At 44.4% G+C, this 14,577-nt stretch overlaps 1 protein-coding gene across 1 annotated transcript in view; it reads left to right on the forward strand.

Moving 5' to 3' along the window:
• LOC119454364 (fatty acid synthase-like) overlaps positions 1 to 14,577 on the forward strand; it is a 50,910-nt gene that overhangs the window by 15,765 nt on the left and 20,568 nt on the right. Inside the window, exons 5-7 of the mRNA XM_049668035.1 lie at positions 2,525 to 3,742; positions 9,465 to 9,619; positions 14,024 to 14,353. Of these exons, the coding sequence (XP_049523992.1) occupies positions 2,525 to 3,742; positions 9,465 to 9,619; positions 14,024 to 14,353 (1,703 nt within the window). The remainder of the gene's footprint in view (positions 1 to 2,524; positions 3,743 to 9,464; positions 9,620 to 14,023; positions 14,354 to 14,577) is intronic.

Here is a 14,577-nt window from a genome sequence, read left to right on the forward strand (position 1 = left end):
ACCTTCACAGGGTGGAAAGGTCGTAGAATTTTTTTTCTATCGTCGTGTCGCCGGCGCACCGCATCCGACGGCCGCTGCCTGTCACGCTGGAAACGCCCCACTATATTCGCGCCTTTAATCACGATTTACCAATTCCTTGCTTTTAAGCACAAATTTTATCGTTGTTTTACAAACATCACGTGTCGTAGACATATACGTCCGAGTGCAAATCATGTAGTCGCTGATGACGTAACAATCTGTGTTTCTCTCGTTTACGCTCGTCGGATATCTGCACTACTTATGTAGAAGCCAACAATAGACCGATCCCACCGGCCATTTTCACGACGCCACCGCTGCCGTGGTGCATGCTCGTACTTGTAGTCATCCGGCCGCTCCAGCCGCCCGGAGTGCCTGTGCTTCCTGTTTCTGAACGATTTTTGGCAATTTCTTATGGTTCGTGTAGAGCCATCGTGCGATGGCTGACCTGCTGCGTTCCTAGGTGCTACAACAACCACACAAGGGACAAAGGCTTCGGATTCTGTGTTTTCTAAAGAGCGAAAGGTTCGAGAGACGTGGATGCAACGGATTAATAGGTGTTACTGGTAATACACATGGCAAGAAGGAACACAGTGACGAATAGCAGCCGCATTTCCATGGGGACAAATTGCGAAAACAGGCGTGTAGTTAGATTTCCCGGAATTTATAGAATATTTGTCGATTATCTATTAGCTATTGATTGGCTATAGATTGGCTATCTCAAGGTATTGGCCACGTATTTGGGGTAGGCTAAGCACTACGAAGTCATCCCCAGCATTTCCCGAAATTTATTGATAATTTATCAATTATCGATTAGCTATTGATTAGCTATCGATTGGCTATCACAAGGTATTGGCCACGTATTTGGGCTAGGCTAAGAACTACCAAGCCATCCCCAGCATTATCCGGAATTTATAGATTATTGATCAATTATCGATTAGCAATTGATTGGCTATCGTAAGGTATTGGCCACGTATTTGGGCTAGGCTAAGCACTACCAATCATGCCCAGCATTTTCCGGAATTTATTGATTATTGATTGATTATCGATTAGTTATTCATCGGGTATCGATGACTTGACGATCATTGGCTGTCTTATTGGCAGCTTATCTAAGAACTTCTAGATATCGCTGTTACCGAAGTCTGCAAGTCGTGCGCGAAACCCATGTAGGTAAGCCTCATTAGGGCACGAAAGTTTTGGCGCCGCATTTCAAACCTGTCTCCAACAGGTATACAAATCCCATTATGTCCGTCACTAAGCAAACATAACGATTCAGTCACCTAGATGCACGTGTGCAAAAATACTAACGCAAGACGACCGCGTACATCAGCATCTACTACATACAAAGCTCGAACAAATACGATGCTCAACGCGTAATCAGCGGGTAACGACCAAAATGAAAGAGCAGTAGGCACTTTTCAACGTTCGCCTCGCATGTTTCAATGCACAACCGATGTAATTTCTTAAAAAAACATGACGAATGTTTCTCGGTGGTGGAGTCGGAGAGATGTCTGGGAAGCTCGTGCGCAGTACTCAACGAGCGCGGACTGCGGTGGTGTGGTTGACCAGTTAACTACTACCAAGATGGTGGTAGTGCTACATACGGAAAACCGGCGCATGCGCAGATCGGTCGGTGGGATCAGTCTATTGTCCCGTAAGCCCGCGTCAAACGGTCGGCGTAGAAATCACGCCGTTGCCGCCGTGCAATCGCCTTCAACGCGGACGTCGTCATAGTGCTGTCGTCACAGACACGTATGCTCGTGACCCCCACACACGCAATTACTCGATTTACAGGAACACGTTGGTCAACCTGGTATTGCTTTGCGGGACCCCAAAAACAATGCTAGATAGCCTGGTGCCTGCAAAATACTTCGCATAACAAATTTCACAGTGCGTCGGATCTAGACAGTTTTTCTTTTTTTTTTGCGCAGCTTGTCACATAAGCGCTTCTGAGTTCGCCGTTTCACGCGAAAACAAGGACGCTAGAGGACGTAATTTTGTTGCAAAATGCAATTTTGTTTCAGACACTCTCTCTAACACTTCGTGCTTGGTGCTTTCAAGTCAAGCATGCTACTGACATGCATTGCGTCTTTGTTAGTGAAATACTGACCCCAAATCGCTAGAGAAAGGAATACGTAGAAACATTTTAGGCTTCATGGGGCATACAGGGTAACTTTTAACAATTTAACACATTAACCGAAGCCTAGATAATTTGGGTATATACCGTAACTCCTCTCCCAATCAACGCAATTGTCAATATATAGTTTTGCAGTTGATATGGCCCTCGGTACTCATATAATGCATAGAGATCCGCTGCATATTTTAACAGCAGCAACAATTTATATTTAAGAGAGTGAAAAAAAAAGCCGGACGTACCGCTTTATCCACAAACAGGTCTCGTCGGCTAGCAAGCGTCTCTTGATACCCCTCCGCATAATGAACATCAAAACGATAAAAATTTCACAGCACATATTCTTCAGTTGCGCTCCATATTTTCCACTTTTTGCAGGTGTGCAAGTCACCTACAATCCGGCGACAGACACTTGCCGTGCTGGAGGCGTCGTCATACGAGGCCTAAAGACCAGCACCATTACAGCGGGACCGAGCAACAGACGCCGCTTGTCGAAGAGTATCGTTTCGTACCATACATGGACGACAAAGACAGCATGGACAAGAGAGAGTCAATCACACGTGAATACGTTGAAGTCTGCTACAGCGTTGCCAGGCGAGCCCTCGACAGCTGCTGCGACAGTAAGTCTTCTGTTCGTGACGTTATGAGCGACGTCCGTAACATCCCCGAGCACGTGGTCAGCCAGTATCTAGAAGACTCTCATATGAGCCACGGCCTCCTGCGGTTTCTTCACGCTGTCCATCAGCAAGCAGATCGCATTGACACTTCCCTTGCGGCGTATATCCAGTCAGCTTTTCCTGCACACAGCGAAGACTTGGAAACCGATATACTCAGCACTGCCCTCTTTGAGGAAGATCCTTTGAGATTCCTCCTTGACACCGTGGTCGAAAACACCGACCCGAAGAAGCTCAGAGTACTGGAATTGGCGGCTGAAGGGAGTGACTGTCTGCTCGCCTCCTGGTTAGCGACGTATCTTTCCAAGTTCAACTTGTTGCCTACTACCGAGTACACAATAGCACATTCATCTCCAGAGCGACTGTCAGGAAAGGTCCCTCAAGGTGCCACGGTAGTGTCATTTGGCTCGGCCGCATCTAGGAAGACGCTTCCTGAAGTGGACTTGATTGTGGCCCGAAGCGCCACCTGGTCCTCTAGTGAAACCAGAAACCTCGTCGATGAAGTGTCTTCTATTTGTAGAGAAAATGGTTTCGTTTTGATCGCCAAGCGTACAGCACTGACACCTGCCGAACGGTTACTCGGTGAATTCGGAGGCGTCGAGTTTCAGGTAGCGCCTGCCGACGAGGTGGAAGCTCAGTTCTTGAAGCACGGGCTACGTCTGGTGGCTTTAAAGTCTAACAACTTGTCTGGTCTTTATCTTTTCCGAAAGCTTTCCGTGCCCGTCGAAGAAGCAATGCAGGAAATAGTCATGGTTGACAGTGAACATTGCAACTTGGTCGATCTGGTCAAGAAGAAAGCTCTCGACTACGAGTGGAAGGCACAAGGAGAGAACATGTGGCTGCTTGCAGAAGGGGCTGGAGCAAGCGGCGTTGTCGGCTTGGTGAACTGTCTCCGATACGCATCCGGAGGAAGTCACATCAGGTGAGAAATCTCCGTCTAGATATTTTGTTTCTTTTTGCGAATCCTTAACCATCGTATTCTTTATAATAACAAAACATTTATCGCTGATCTTTAAAAAAATGTCCAATAAATATTCCGAGCCATGGTGATTGAAGTTTCTCGACATGCATTATGACGCTCATTAATTTTCAATGTGAATGATTAAAACTACCGTAAAATAGCAAATGGGTCGGCTCACAGGTCAGAAGACACATTCACTCACTGAAAAGCAGTAAACTGTAAGTGCAAACTCTAAATATGATAGGTTGGTAATGGAGAATGTCAAAAATCTAGAGTTTCGGCTCAGAGTTTCATTCCGTCTTGTCAGAAGCAAAGCAATGAACTATACTTGTACAAGCAAAAATAGGTGGAAACAATTGAAAGACATAGTAGGCTCAATGCCGAAAACTAAATCCTGTTTCTGCGTCGGTTCTACCGTTTCCGCAAGTGCATGCAGTTTGCTTCAATCAGCAGGACACGGTTCCATGCAGCCTTTTCTGGTTCACGCAGTTTCATCTAAGTTGACTTAGTATCAGCGACTATGATATTAGTTATCTGCCTACTATTCCGCAATAAGTGGCGTGAGTTTTCAGTGGCATTCAGATACTGGCCAGGCCAGCCTGAAATTGGATCTACCTCTCAGTTATTTGTTGCCTAACATAAGAACCAAAATATGCTCATGCCTCGGTTATATGGCTAAAAAAGCAATATTCTTTAAAATTCGCTTGCATCCGAAACAACACGGATTATGTGGAAGCCAGCGTACATCAGGCAATAAATACCGTTTCTGCGCAATATTTTCTTTTAGTTCTGTTTCTAATGTCTTGAAAATGGCATGAGTTAAGCAGCGTCCCGCACAAAAACCCGACTGAAGACATTTCAGGCCAAATAACCATGATAATAGTAATAGCTTCTTGAAAATTTGCTGGTGTACAATTGTTTGTCGAAGATGTTACTCAAACATTTCATATTTCGGCAAGCCGCAATATGCTATAACTACTTGTGTCGGTATTCATTGCAAAAAACTTGTCTCAACAATTTCTTGTTCCGCACTCGAAATTATTTGTCCGAACCTGTCTTTTCTCAATGCATAATTCATCAATTAGAACCCCGCATACGTTCCTGATGATATTATAACACCGAACACTTGGGGTCGACTGAGGGCTCTCCCTCTAACCCTAACGAGAGCGCGCACGAGGCCTCGCGAGAACTCACTGACCACGCCGCCTCCGCAGTCCCCCTACCCCGCGGGGAACCATTGATCACGTATAATGAGATCACCAAGCATTATTATCTGTCAAGACGGGTATTCCCCCTCCCGCACCCTGCCTTACGCAGGGCGTGGGCGGTGACCCTTCGACTTTTACAAGCTCGTGCGTATCCTAACCTTGCGGTTCTTCGCGCTATATACCCTGAAAGGTATCCCAGTGCGGACTGCCCTGCCTGTGGACTAACGGCAACATTTAACCATGTGTCGTGGGAGTGTGAAGCCATCGGCTCCGCCTTCAGCGAGGATAGGTGGGCTGCGCTGTTGGGCAGCCCCTAACTCAACGACCAAACCCTAGCCGTCCAGAGTGCCTGCGATCGAGCCGTCAAGCTCGGCGTGCCGGTCCCTACGTGGGACTAGCCGGGTGGCGCGGGGTGTCCCCTGCGTCTTCTTTGGACCTCAATAAAGTTATTTCACTCACTCACTCACCAAACACTAAACATGCTAAGTCAGAATTCTACGCAAGAATTAAAAAAAAACGAAATTGCACGAGATACTCAAGCCTACTAGCCACATAAATTTTTAAAATATTTTTATGTACTTTGTGAGATCGTGAATGATCTTACAGTATTTGTTGCGGTGCGTACTCTGAGGATGCGTCCTCAACGTCGCGAAACATCATTCCGTAGATTGTAGACGCACCGTTACTGTAGCAGCCTCCCCAAAACTAGTCTTCATGTCATCATTCCGATCATACAAAATAAACTGCGGGTAAATAAAATTACAGAAATCACCTAGTTCCTTGCGTGACCCGGTAAAGCTCACATTAAGAAACTTCCCCTGTCTTCACGTTACTCGGGAATGGTTTGTATTGGCGCCGCGGTCGACGTTCTGCAACTGAGCAGATTACCACGCTCAGCAAGCACACACAATATACGCACTGTTCGTTAAGAGAGCACTTTATTACTATCCAAGCGCTGGCTAGAGATACCATTTCGCACGAAAGCCTGCAAAATAATCTCTGAATATGGATGGTTGCCCAACCTCCCCATCTTTTTCCCCGATAGGATTGAAGAAATAAATGGCTTATTGTTCCTTCAATTCTATGTAACATTTTAACAATGGACCGCAACGTGAAACGCCATCCAAATCCAAAAAAACAACAGCAATTTCTGGTAATAACGCTTCTTCTTGCGCGAGTTGGTGCAGTTTGGACAACATGAATTTCGACGCGCTAAAAAGACACACGCAAGGGAGAAACACACATACACACAGAGCACTAGTGTGTTTCTGTGTGCCTGGCGTGTGGGTCTGGCGCCATTCTGCGCCAGTGTTTGTCTGGCACTTCGTGTGTCGGTGATATTGCAGATGGCGCCTTGCGTCGGTTGGTAGCCGCTACTTGTTTACATCTGGACGTACGGCGCACATATTTTTTTAATGTCTGTGTGTTCCGTGGTTGTATCGCAGTCGTAAATGGTGGTAGGCATTTTTTTACTGTGTGGAGACATTTGGCTTTGAGCTGTGGTCCTTGCGCTGCAATAAAATTAGTGCATGCACGCGTCGAGCCCGTGATGTGTGATCGTTTCACCCTCCATTAGTCACAATATGTGAAATTTTAACGCGACAGCGTTAAGGGCCCAGTTTCGCAGAAAATCTGGTGTCGGAAACCGGCGTGCAATGTCGGGAGAGTGGCGGAGGAATTCATCCCCAACCACCCCGACCGCGCAGGCCCTCCGCGTGGTGCAAGGTTCTGGTGAACAAAAATTGAATTTCTACAGTGAAATCCGTCAGAAAAATGGTGGCGTATGACTTTACCATTCGGCGTTGGATTCGCCGTCGGATTGTTTACCAATCGGCGTCGAATTGTAATTTTAATGTACGAGAAAACCAAATTCTGCTACGAGGAAACTCAAACACAAACACCGTTTCCAGCATTTCTACCAGACCTACAGCCGCGTGTTCGGGCATTTTAGTTGCGAAAAATGATATCCAGATGGCGCTCGCATCCTAGGCAGGTCAAATTGGAACTTTACCTGCTAATTCGTTTTGATCAGGCACCATGTCTCAGAAAATACGGTAACGGCGTCCAATAATGCTATCGCGTTTCATTCGCGAAGCTTGAGCGTACTCCAAGTTTTTTTATTGCCGCATTGAGATTTAAGCGCTTCACAAAAAACATGCTGCGTCCTTGGAAATAAATAAAGTGGTCGCTGCAATACTTGAACGCAGTGCTTTAGCGATTCCTCGTAACGATGTGTTGGCCATTGAGCAATCTTTGTGACACCACGAAAGATGAACGAGGATGCGTGAGATCACCCCGGAGCAGGAAAGAAAGCCCTCATCTGATGTCGCAGGATCCAATTTGTCTTAGGCGTACAATTGCATGACTGTCGCTTAGTGGTTACGCGAACCTCCTTAGCTGTTCCTGAGGTGCCCTTTTATTACGTGTATATGCCACTAAGCAAAAATCATTTTGCCTCCCAAGTGAGTTTTTGTGCTTTGGTACTTTGATTATATGCTATAAAAGGGCCGCAGAAATAGAATGTTACAAGCGGATTGTGTGTAACGGTGCAATCACTAGAGACAGGACGTCGTAAAACTGAGTTGCTAGTGGCTAATATAATGAACTCTTTAGCGCGGTGTTGTAAACTTGACGGAAGGTAGCGGCCATTGTTTTTAGAAATAAAGAAACCAACGTAATAAGGTTGCCGCTTATACATAACTGAAAATTATTCGTATCATTGTCATGCACGTAATAATTCGAAAACAATTCGTACCAAAAGGCTACGTTTTTAATGCTACCGCGGAAAAAAGAACGCGTGTGAAGCCACGTGGCGATCCGGCCCCAGTGCAGTCGCCCATAATGGCGCACCGTCTTTACCTAAACTTAGTAACTGTCTTGTATTTGATAGAGAATTGAAAAAAAAGCAAAAGGTAGTTATGCATGCGTGCAAGTGGTGAAGTAGAGTCACTAGAACTAGCTACTTTAACTTTGTTGTACAGGAATACAGGCATTCTTATAGAACCCCAGAGGGTCAAAATTATTCCGGAGTTCCACTACGGCGTGCCTCATAATCAAAACTGGTTTTGGCACATAGAACCCAAGAAAAGAAGAAGAAAGCATTTTCATAACCAGTGCGAGAATAGCAGAAATTTGAATTGTGCAACAGCAGCGCCACCAGAATGGGCGCTGCTGTTGAATTCACCATTGAAACCACCAGTGATGTCACCGGTCAAGACACAGTCGAAACTACAGTCACTGAACCAACGGACATTGAGTAATTATGTCAAGTGATGAACGCATGTGTTATTGTACAAAATGTAAAAGTGTAAAATCATAAAATCGTACATAATCATCCTATCTAACAATTCAATTTCATGTAAAGTTTTCATCGTCCCAACTTGCGGTGTACGTGCTGCTTCAGAATTTCATCACGGTTTGTGAGTGCCCTTTTACTATCATACAACAATGCTTCGCATTACCTAGCACTCATCTGGAGTTCTGCCTGTAAATTTTTTTTCTTCTTGATTTGGTCAGTGATCGCCATTTCTTAGTCTTCATGTCGCCCTGACGGGCTGTTTCTTTATATCAATAATAATTTCAGACTATACATACCACAGATGTCAGACGACTGCACGAAAATGCGACAAACTTCAATTTTCTGTTTTGTTGTTCGACGGGCTACGCAAGAGTTTACGGTGCACAAATTCCCTTTCATGTGAATAAAGACATGCAGCCACACAATTAACGATATAATGTGTCGAAGTTAGAGACCGAGACAGCAGTCGCACTGATTGAGTTCTTTTGCCCAGCTTCTCCCAAGCTCTGTACACGTGTGAAGTCATGGTTAGGTTCAGACACCAAGTGGCTCTTGACCTCAACGACGCCAAAGTGCTAAAGAGGATGGTTACATTTTTTTTATTATATGGTTTTTAGGAGATGTTGGCGCCTTTAATTGGCGCCGGCTACTCCTTTTCACATAGAGGTATGAAAAAAAAGTAAGAAAGAAAGAATGAACACTTCATTTTATACGTGTATATATATATATATATATATATATATATATATAAACTTACACAACGATCCTGACTTAAGCCAGAAGACTAACGTCCCATCTACTCGTTGAGCCAGTAAAAACATCAGGCTCTGCCAGCAGTGCTGCAGTGACATCGAAGCAATGCGAGCTCTGTGGCAGCATTTTTTCACGAAGGCAGTGGCGGTGGTGTGCCTTACTGTAAACGAGGAATTGGCGAGCGCTTAAAATAAAAATACGTGGTGCTAGCAGCAAGAAATAGGAACGACTGCATAAGGAATAGCGGTACGCAAAATTGACTGAGTGGTGATTCTCCAACATATATAGACAGACGCGCCATTGCAGTTCTCTAGTAAAGCCGATTCTGTAAGAAACATCATGAATCTTACTGTTGTAACGATTCGCTAGCTGCCTTTATCATTGGTGAGTCCGCAGCTTTTCTCTGTGCCTTAATCATACACAGATGTGTGCTCGACGCTAGTTCAGCCGGGACGGACAAGCTAGCTGACTTCAACCTGACAAATCCAGAATGCAAGGATCTAATGGAAAAGAACCTCGTCATGAATGTTTACCGCAATGGGCAGTGGGGTTGCTACCGGCATGTCGTCGCCAAATCCGGTGAGTCCCATTCTTCTTTCGCTCTTGAGGACCCCGTTGTCCGCAGATACATTCTATAAAATATACTGCTGGAGCTTATTTACTGCTGGAATTTGTTCATCAATCAACATTTGTGAGAGCTCTGCTCGGCAGGCAGCTAGAGAAGTGAAAACAATAGCTTTACGAGCTCCTGAGTCCTACACAATTTGACGGTGGTGTGTTCAAGCCAAAGAAGCCCATAAAATTTCCCGCAACCGAAATGAAATAGTAGCTTGCAACAGCTGCAGCAAACAAAATCACTTTGGCAGAAAGATACTTCATCCTAGCCTAAACCAAAAATCACCGACAAGGAACGGGCCAATGTGGCAAAATAAAGATCATTTGCAACATATCGAGGAATATAAACAGATTAATAAAACAGTAAAAGAAAACCTAACAAAATGTGTTTATGCACTTCTCAGACATATTGAGAATACTAGTCATTTAGCGAAGTGACAGCGGTGGTTAGGGTTAGCACATGTTCCTACATTATTATTATTATTATTATTATTATTATTATTATTATTATTATTATTATTATTATTATTATTATTATTATTATTATTACAAATTGAAAGAATAATTTTAAGAGGCATAGGTTGCTCCTCGATTATTGAAAGAAAAAAAAACGTTATAAGGTACCCTATTCTGCTACTAAGTACGGAGAAGCTAGAAGTGCGAGGGCGTGCTGCACTTCCCGCATATTTTCCATCCCAAAAATATTCCTTCATTTGTCTGATGAATTCTTTTCTGCCACTTCAAAAAAACAGTAGAAGAAATTAATGACGAAATGTTGAATTATTGTTCTCATTCGTTATTTCGATTATTAATGCTTTTGTCTCTTTGCTGTGTCATTGTCTGTTAACAGGTAATACTACCAACTATTCGTCCGAAAGTTGGTAAAAAATGTGTTATTACGTAAACATGGAACCACATCACTTTACCGACTCTGATGGGCCTAGCCACACAAGTCCCCTTAGACTTAGACCGGCCCGTTTATTTGTATTGCTTCTGGATGTGTATTCATACATTATTATTATTATTATTATTAGTAGTAGTAGTAGTAGTAGTAGTAGTAGTAGTAGTAGTAGTAGTAGTAGTAGTAGTAGTAGTAGTAGTAGTAGTAGTAGTAGTACTAGTAGTAGAAGTAGTAGTAGTAGCAGTAGTAGTATTTGATGTGAAAACATATATACAACGGACTAACAGAAAACAAGGAGGGAGCAGGCTGGGAACTGCACCGATATGGGCACAACGCCTGCCAAATCTTTATAAAGGAGGCAATAGAAAAAGAAGCGGAAGATAAGAACAAGGAATTTTGTAAGTGGTTTCCTAGTGCAAATAATAATTTAGCGAGTACAGCTATACCAATAGTAACGAAAATCGCTCATGGTTGTAGCGAAACGAAAGCAGGCACAACAAGACATGGTATTCGACAGGGTAAGGTAGTATGATCACTCTTAGCTGGTGTAATCGGCGTAAACGTGTTCATCGGAGCAAGCGTCAGCGCAATGCGCCAGTGCCTGCTGAAACTACGAGTATCCAAGGCCATTTTAGGTGGCGATACATGCCTCAGAGCGATACATACCTCTACAGGCGATACAGCCTCTAGAGCCTGTAAAGGAGTACGTTTATCTAGGTCAATTACTCACAGGGGACCCTGATCACGAGAAAGATATTTTCAGAAGAATAAAATTGGGTTCGAGTGCATACGGCAGGCATTGCCAAATCCTGACTGGGAGCTTACCACTGTCTTTGGAAAGGAAAGTGTAAAATCATTGCATTCTACCGGTGCTAACATATGGGGCAGAAACTTGGAGGTTAACAAGGAAGCTCAAGAACAAGTTAAGGACTGCACAAAGAGCGATGGAACGAAAAATCTTAGGACTAACGTTAAGAGACAGGAAGAGAGCGGTGTGGATCAGAGAACAAACGGGGATAGCGGATATTCCAGTTGACATTAAGCGGAAGAAATGGAGCTGGGCAGGCAATGTAATGCGTAGGACGGATAACCGGTGGACCATTAGGGTTACAGAATGGATACCAAGAGAAGGGAAGCGCAGTTGCGGTCGGCAGAAAACCATATGGGATGATGAAGTTAGGAAATTTGCAGGCGCAAGTTGGAATACGCTAGCGCAAGACAGGGGTAATTGGATATCGCAGGGAGAGGCCTTCGTACTGCAGTGGACATAAAATATAGGCTGATGATGATGACATACCTCAACACGAAAAGTTCTCTGCTGGCCTCCAAAGAAACTTTGTCTCGTGTATTCACTTCACGCAATTATCATCACGCAAATCCACGAGATGGAGAAGCTTTGCCGTTTCTGCCTACAAAATTGTTATGAAAGTAGACAGCAAAAGGGTACAATCAGTCAGTCAATAACTTTATTGAGGTCCTGAGGAGTTTTAAGCCGTTGGAGATTCCACGCGGGGAGCTGTAGGCTACGCCCAAGTCTTAGAGGAATTGTGCTCTTGATGACGCATGTTCGTTGCAATGAGGATATATTGATTGAGGATATATTGATATATTGAAGCAATGAAGACCTACATTTGTTGCCATACAACGTGGTTACCTAAACAGCCTGTGTACTACAGAGATTAACCAAACATTCGATGTAATTAAGGAATAGGTATTTGCTCATTTTTTAAAGCAATGAAATCACTTGGCGAATATATAAAATATGCAACATCACAACAAACAGTTGAACAAGCAAAGTGGAATAAATGTAGTTTCAGAGTAGCTTTATTGGTGGGGGGAACATAAACTCTTCAACAGCAGAGTAAACAACGCTAGGTGATAACCCACAAGAAGAGGCTTCCAGGAAACACTGCAAGGAATGAAAAAAATATATATTAATCCTAGTACCTGTAAAACAACGCCTCTAAAATATTTTTTATTTAAAGATAAGAAACCTGAGAGTGAGTATCGCTTGTCTTTGTTGTTGTTTTTTTTTTCTTCCTGGTTCTTACGAACACCGGCTATAGCTGACACTACGAAGAACACACAGTTTGCCGTCTTGAACTTGCGGAAGCGTGGTGAGCTACAAAGCCTGAGCTGGTACGAATCCCCGTTGTCCTACCGTACTCTGCCCGCTACCAAGAGTGCCGCTGAGCCAACAGTGTGTGATGTGCACTTCGCGGCGGTAAACAGTCAAGACGTCATGTACGCCACAGGGAAGCTGCTGCCAGAGGCGCTCGCAGGTGAGTTCATTTTAAATTAATGTCTAACGGGGGTCAGATTCATGCTTTTGTTTCTCTTATAGCAACTATAAAGCGCATCGAATCCTGAAGTAAGGAACAGATGGATAAAGTGGTCCTGCTGTGTCCAACATCAAGCGGGTTCACCTCGTATATTTCTCTGGTGCCGGTCGGTCCTGAGAGCGTGACGTGTGGCTTTCCCTCACAACCTTGGTTCATTTTGTTAGAAGGAGGCTGTACCTCCACACACATTGACCTGCTTCCTCTCAAGTCGACGGATATTACTGCCGCGAACTAGCAGCATTTCCTTAGTAAAGCACGTCCCTTTTAAAGAATTATGCTTAGCTGCCGCTTTAAATGTGCCCAGGTATAGTCCGGGTACCAATAACGGCTAGACTAGGGAAGGCATTAACAAACCTACCTCTTAGCTTCTTGTTATGCCACGCAGGAACAGCACCACACCGAAGGCGGGAATTTCAGTTTTCATATGTGGGCGGGAATTTCAGTTTTGATGTTTTTTTGGTTTTTTTTTTAGTTCGTTCTACTCTTATGTCCATAATTTTACATTTTGTTCTTGGTGTTACGAGCTTCAAAGAATGAACTCACTGGAATCTAGCGTCTAGTTTGTCTCACGACGGCAGTCATGTCAAATGCGTCGATTAGCTCGTTTTACTATCGCCAATACTGTTCGAAAAAAACGTTTTACCATTTTCACTGGGAACCGCCGTGGTGGCGAAGATATAAGCGTCCTGCAACTGAGCATGAGGTGGTGGGGGTTGGAATCCCGTCTACCGCAGCCGTCTTTCAATGGGGGAGAAATTCTAAAGAAGTGATCTTGTGCTGATATTTAAATGCTCTTTAAAGACACCGAGGTGTTCAAAATTATTCCACTACTTCCTCCCTCACAACCAGCCGTGATTGTCAAAACCTGAAATCCAATTCTTTTCACGAAAAAGACTGATGGTGTATTTTTTGCAAATATCGGTTTCGTCACAAACTAACAAGCTCCTTACTAGGCAAGCATGATGAATGAGCAGCAGGTGCTGTGGTAGACCTGCACATTTAAAATTGCTGTTCCTTTGATTATCTTAAAGCGTAAATGCGCTAAATGAATTGCCTCGACAAGTTTGAGTGAGAGAAGCCATTCACAGCAGTCGCAATCCCATGGTGTTGCTTTTGTCGGTGCAGGTGACTTGGCGAGTTCGGAGCCCATTCTCGGACAGGAGTTTTCTGGAATGGACCAAGCAGGACGTCGTGTCATGGGTGTCGTGCCCAGCCAGGCCTTGGCGACCATGGTTGCTCCAGACCCTGCCCTTCTGTGGGATGTTCCTGATGGTTGGACCCTCGCTGAGGCGTCAACCGTTCCTTTGTCATACTCAACCGCGTACTATGCCCTCTTGGTGCGCGGTAATATGCGGCCAGGCGAGTCTGTGCTGGTCCACTCTGGCAGTGAAGGCATTGGCCAGGCTGCAATCGCCATCGCTCTGTTCATGCGGTGTACCGTCTTCGCAACTGTCGGTAAGCGCACGCAGCCAATACCAGTCTGCGTAAATATTCGCAACGTTTCCCATTTTTTCGGTTAAACTCGAAAGTTAGCAGCTTCAGTTTGGAAATTCTAAGAGCATATTTATTATAAGCCATCTACACCGTTACAAGGTCAACTCTTTTGGGACCGGACCATTTTGATAAATGATACCAGCCACTTCTTGCGAGGATCATATTTCTGGCAGCCGAGATTATAA

Source organism: Dermacentor silvarum, chromosome 5 (genome assembly GCF_013339745.2).
Source record: "Dermacentor silvarum isolate Dsil-2018 chromosome 5, BIME_Dsil_1.4, whole genome shotgun sequence".
NCBI lineage: Eukaryota > Metazoa > Arthropoda > Arachnida > Ixodida > Ixodidae > Dermacentor > Dermacentor silvarum.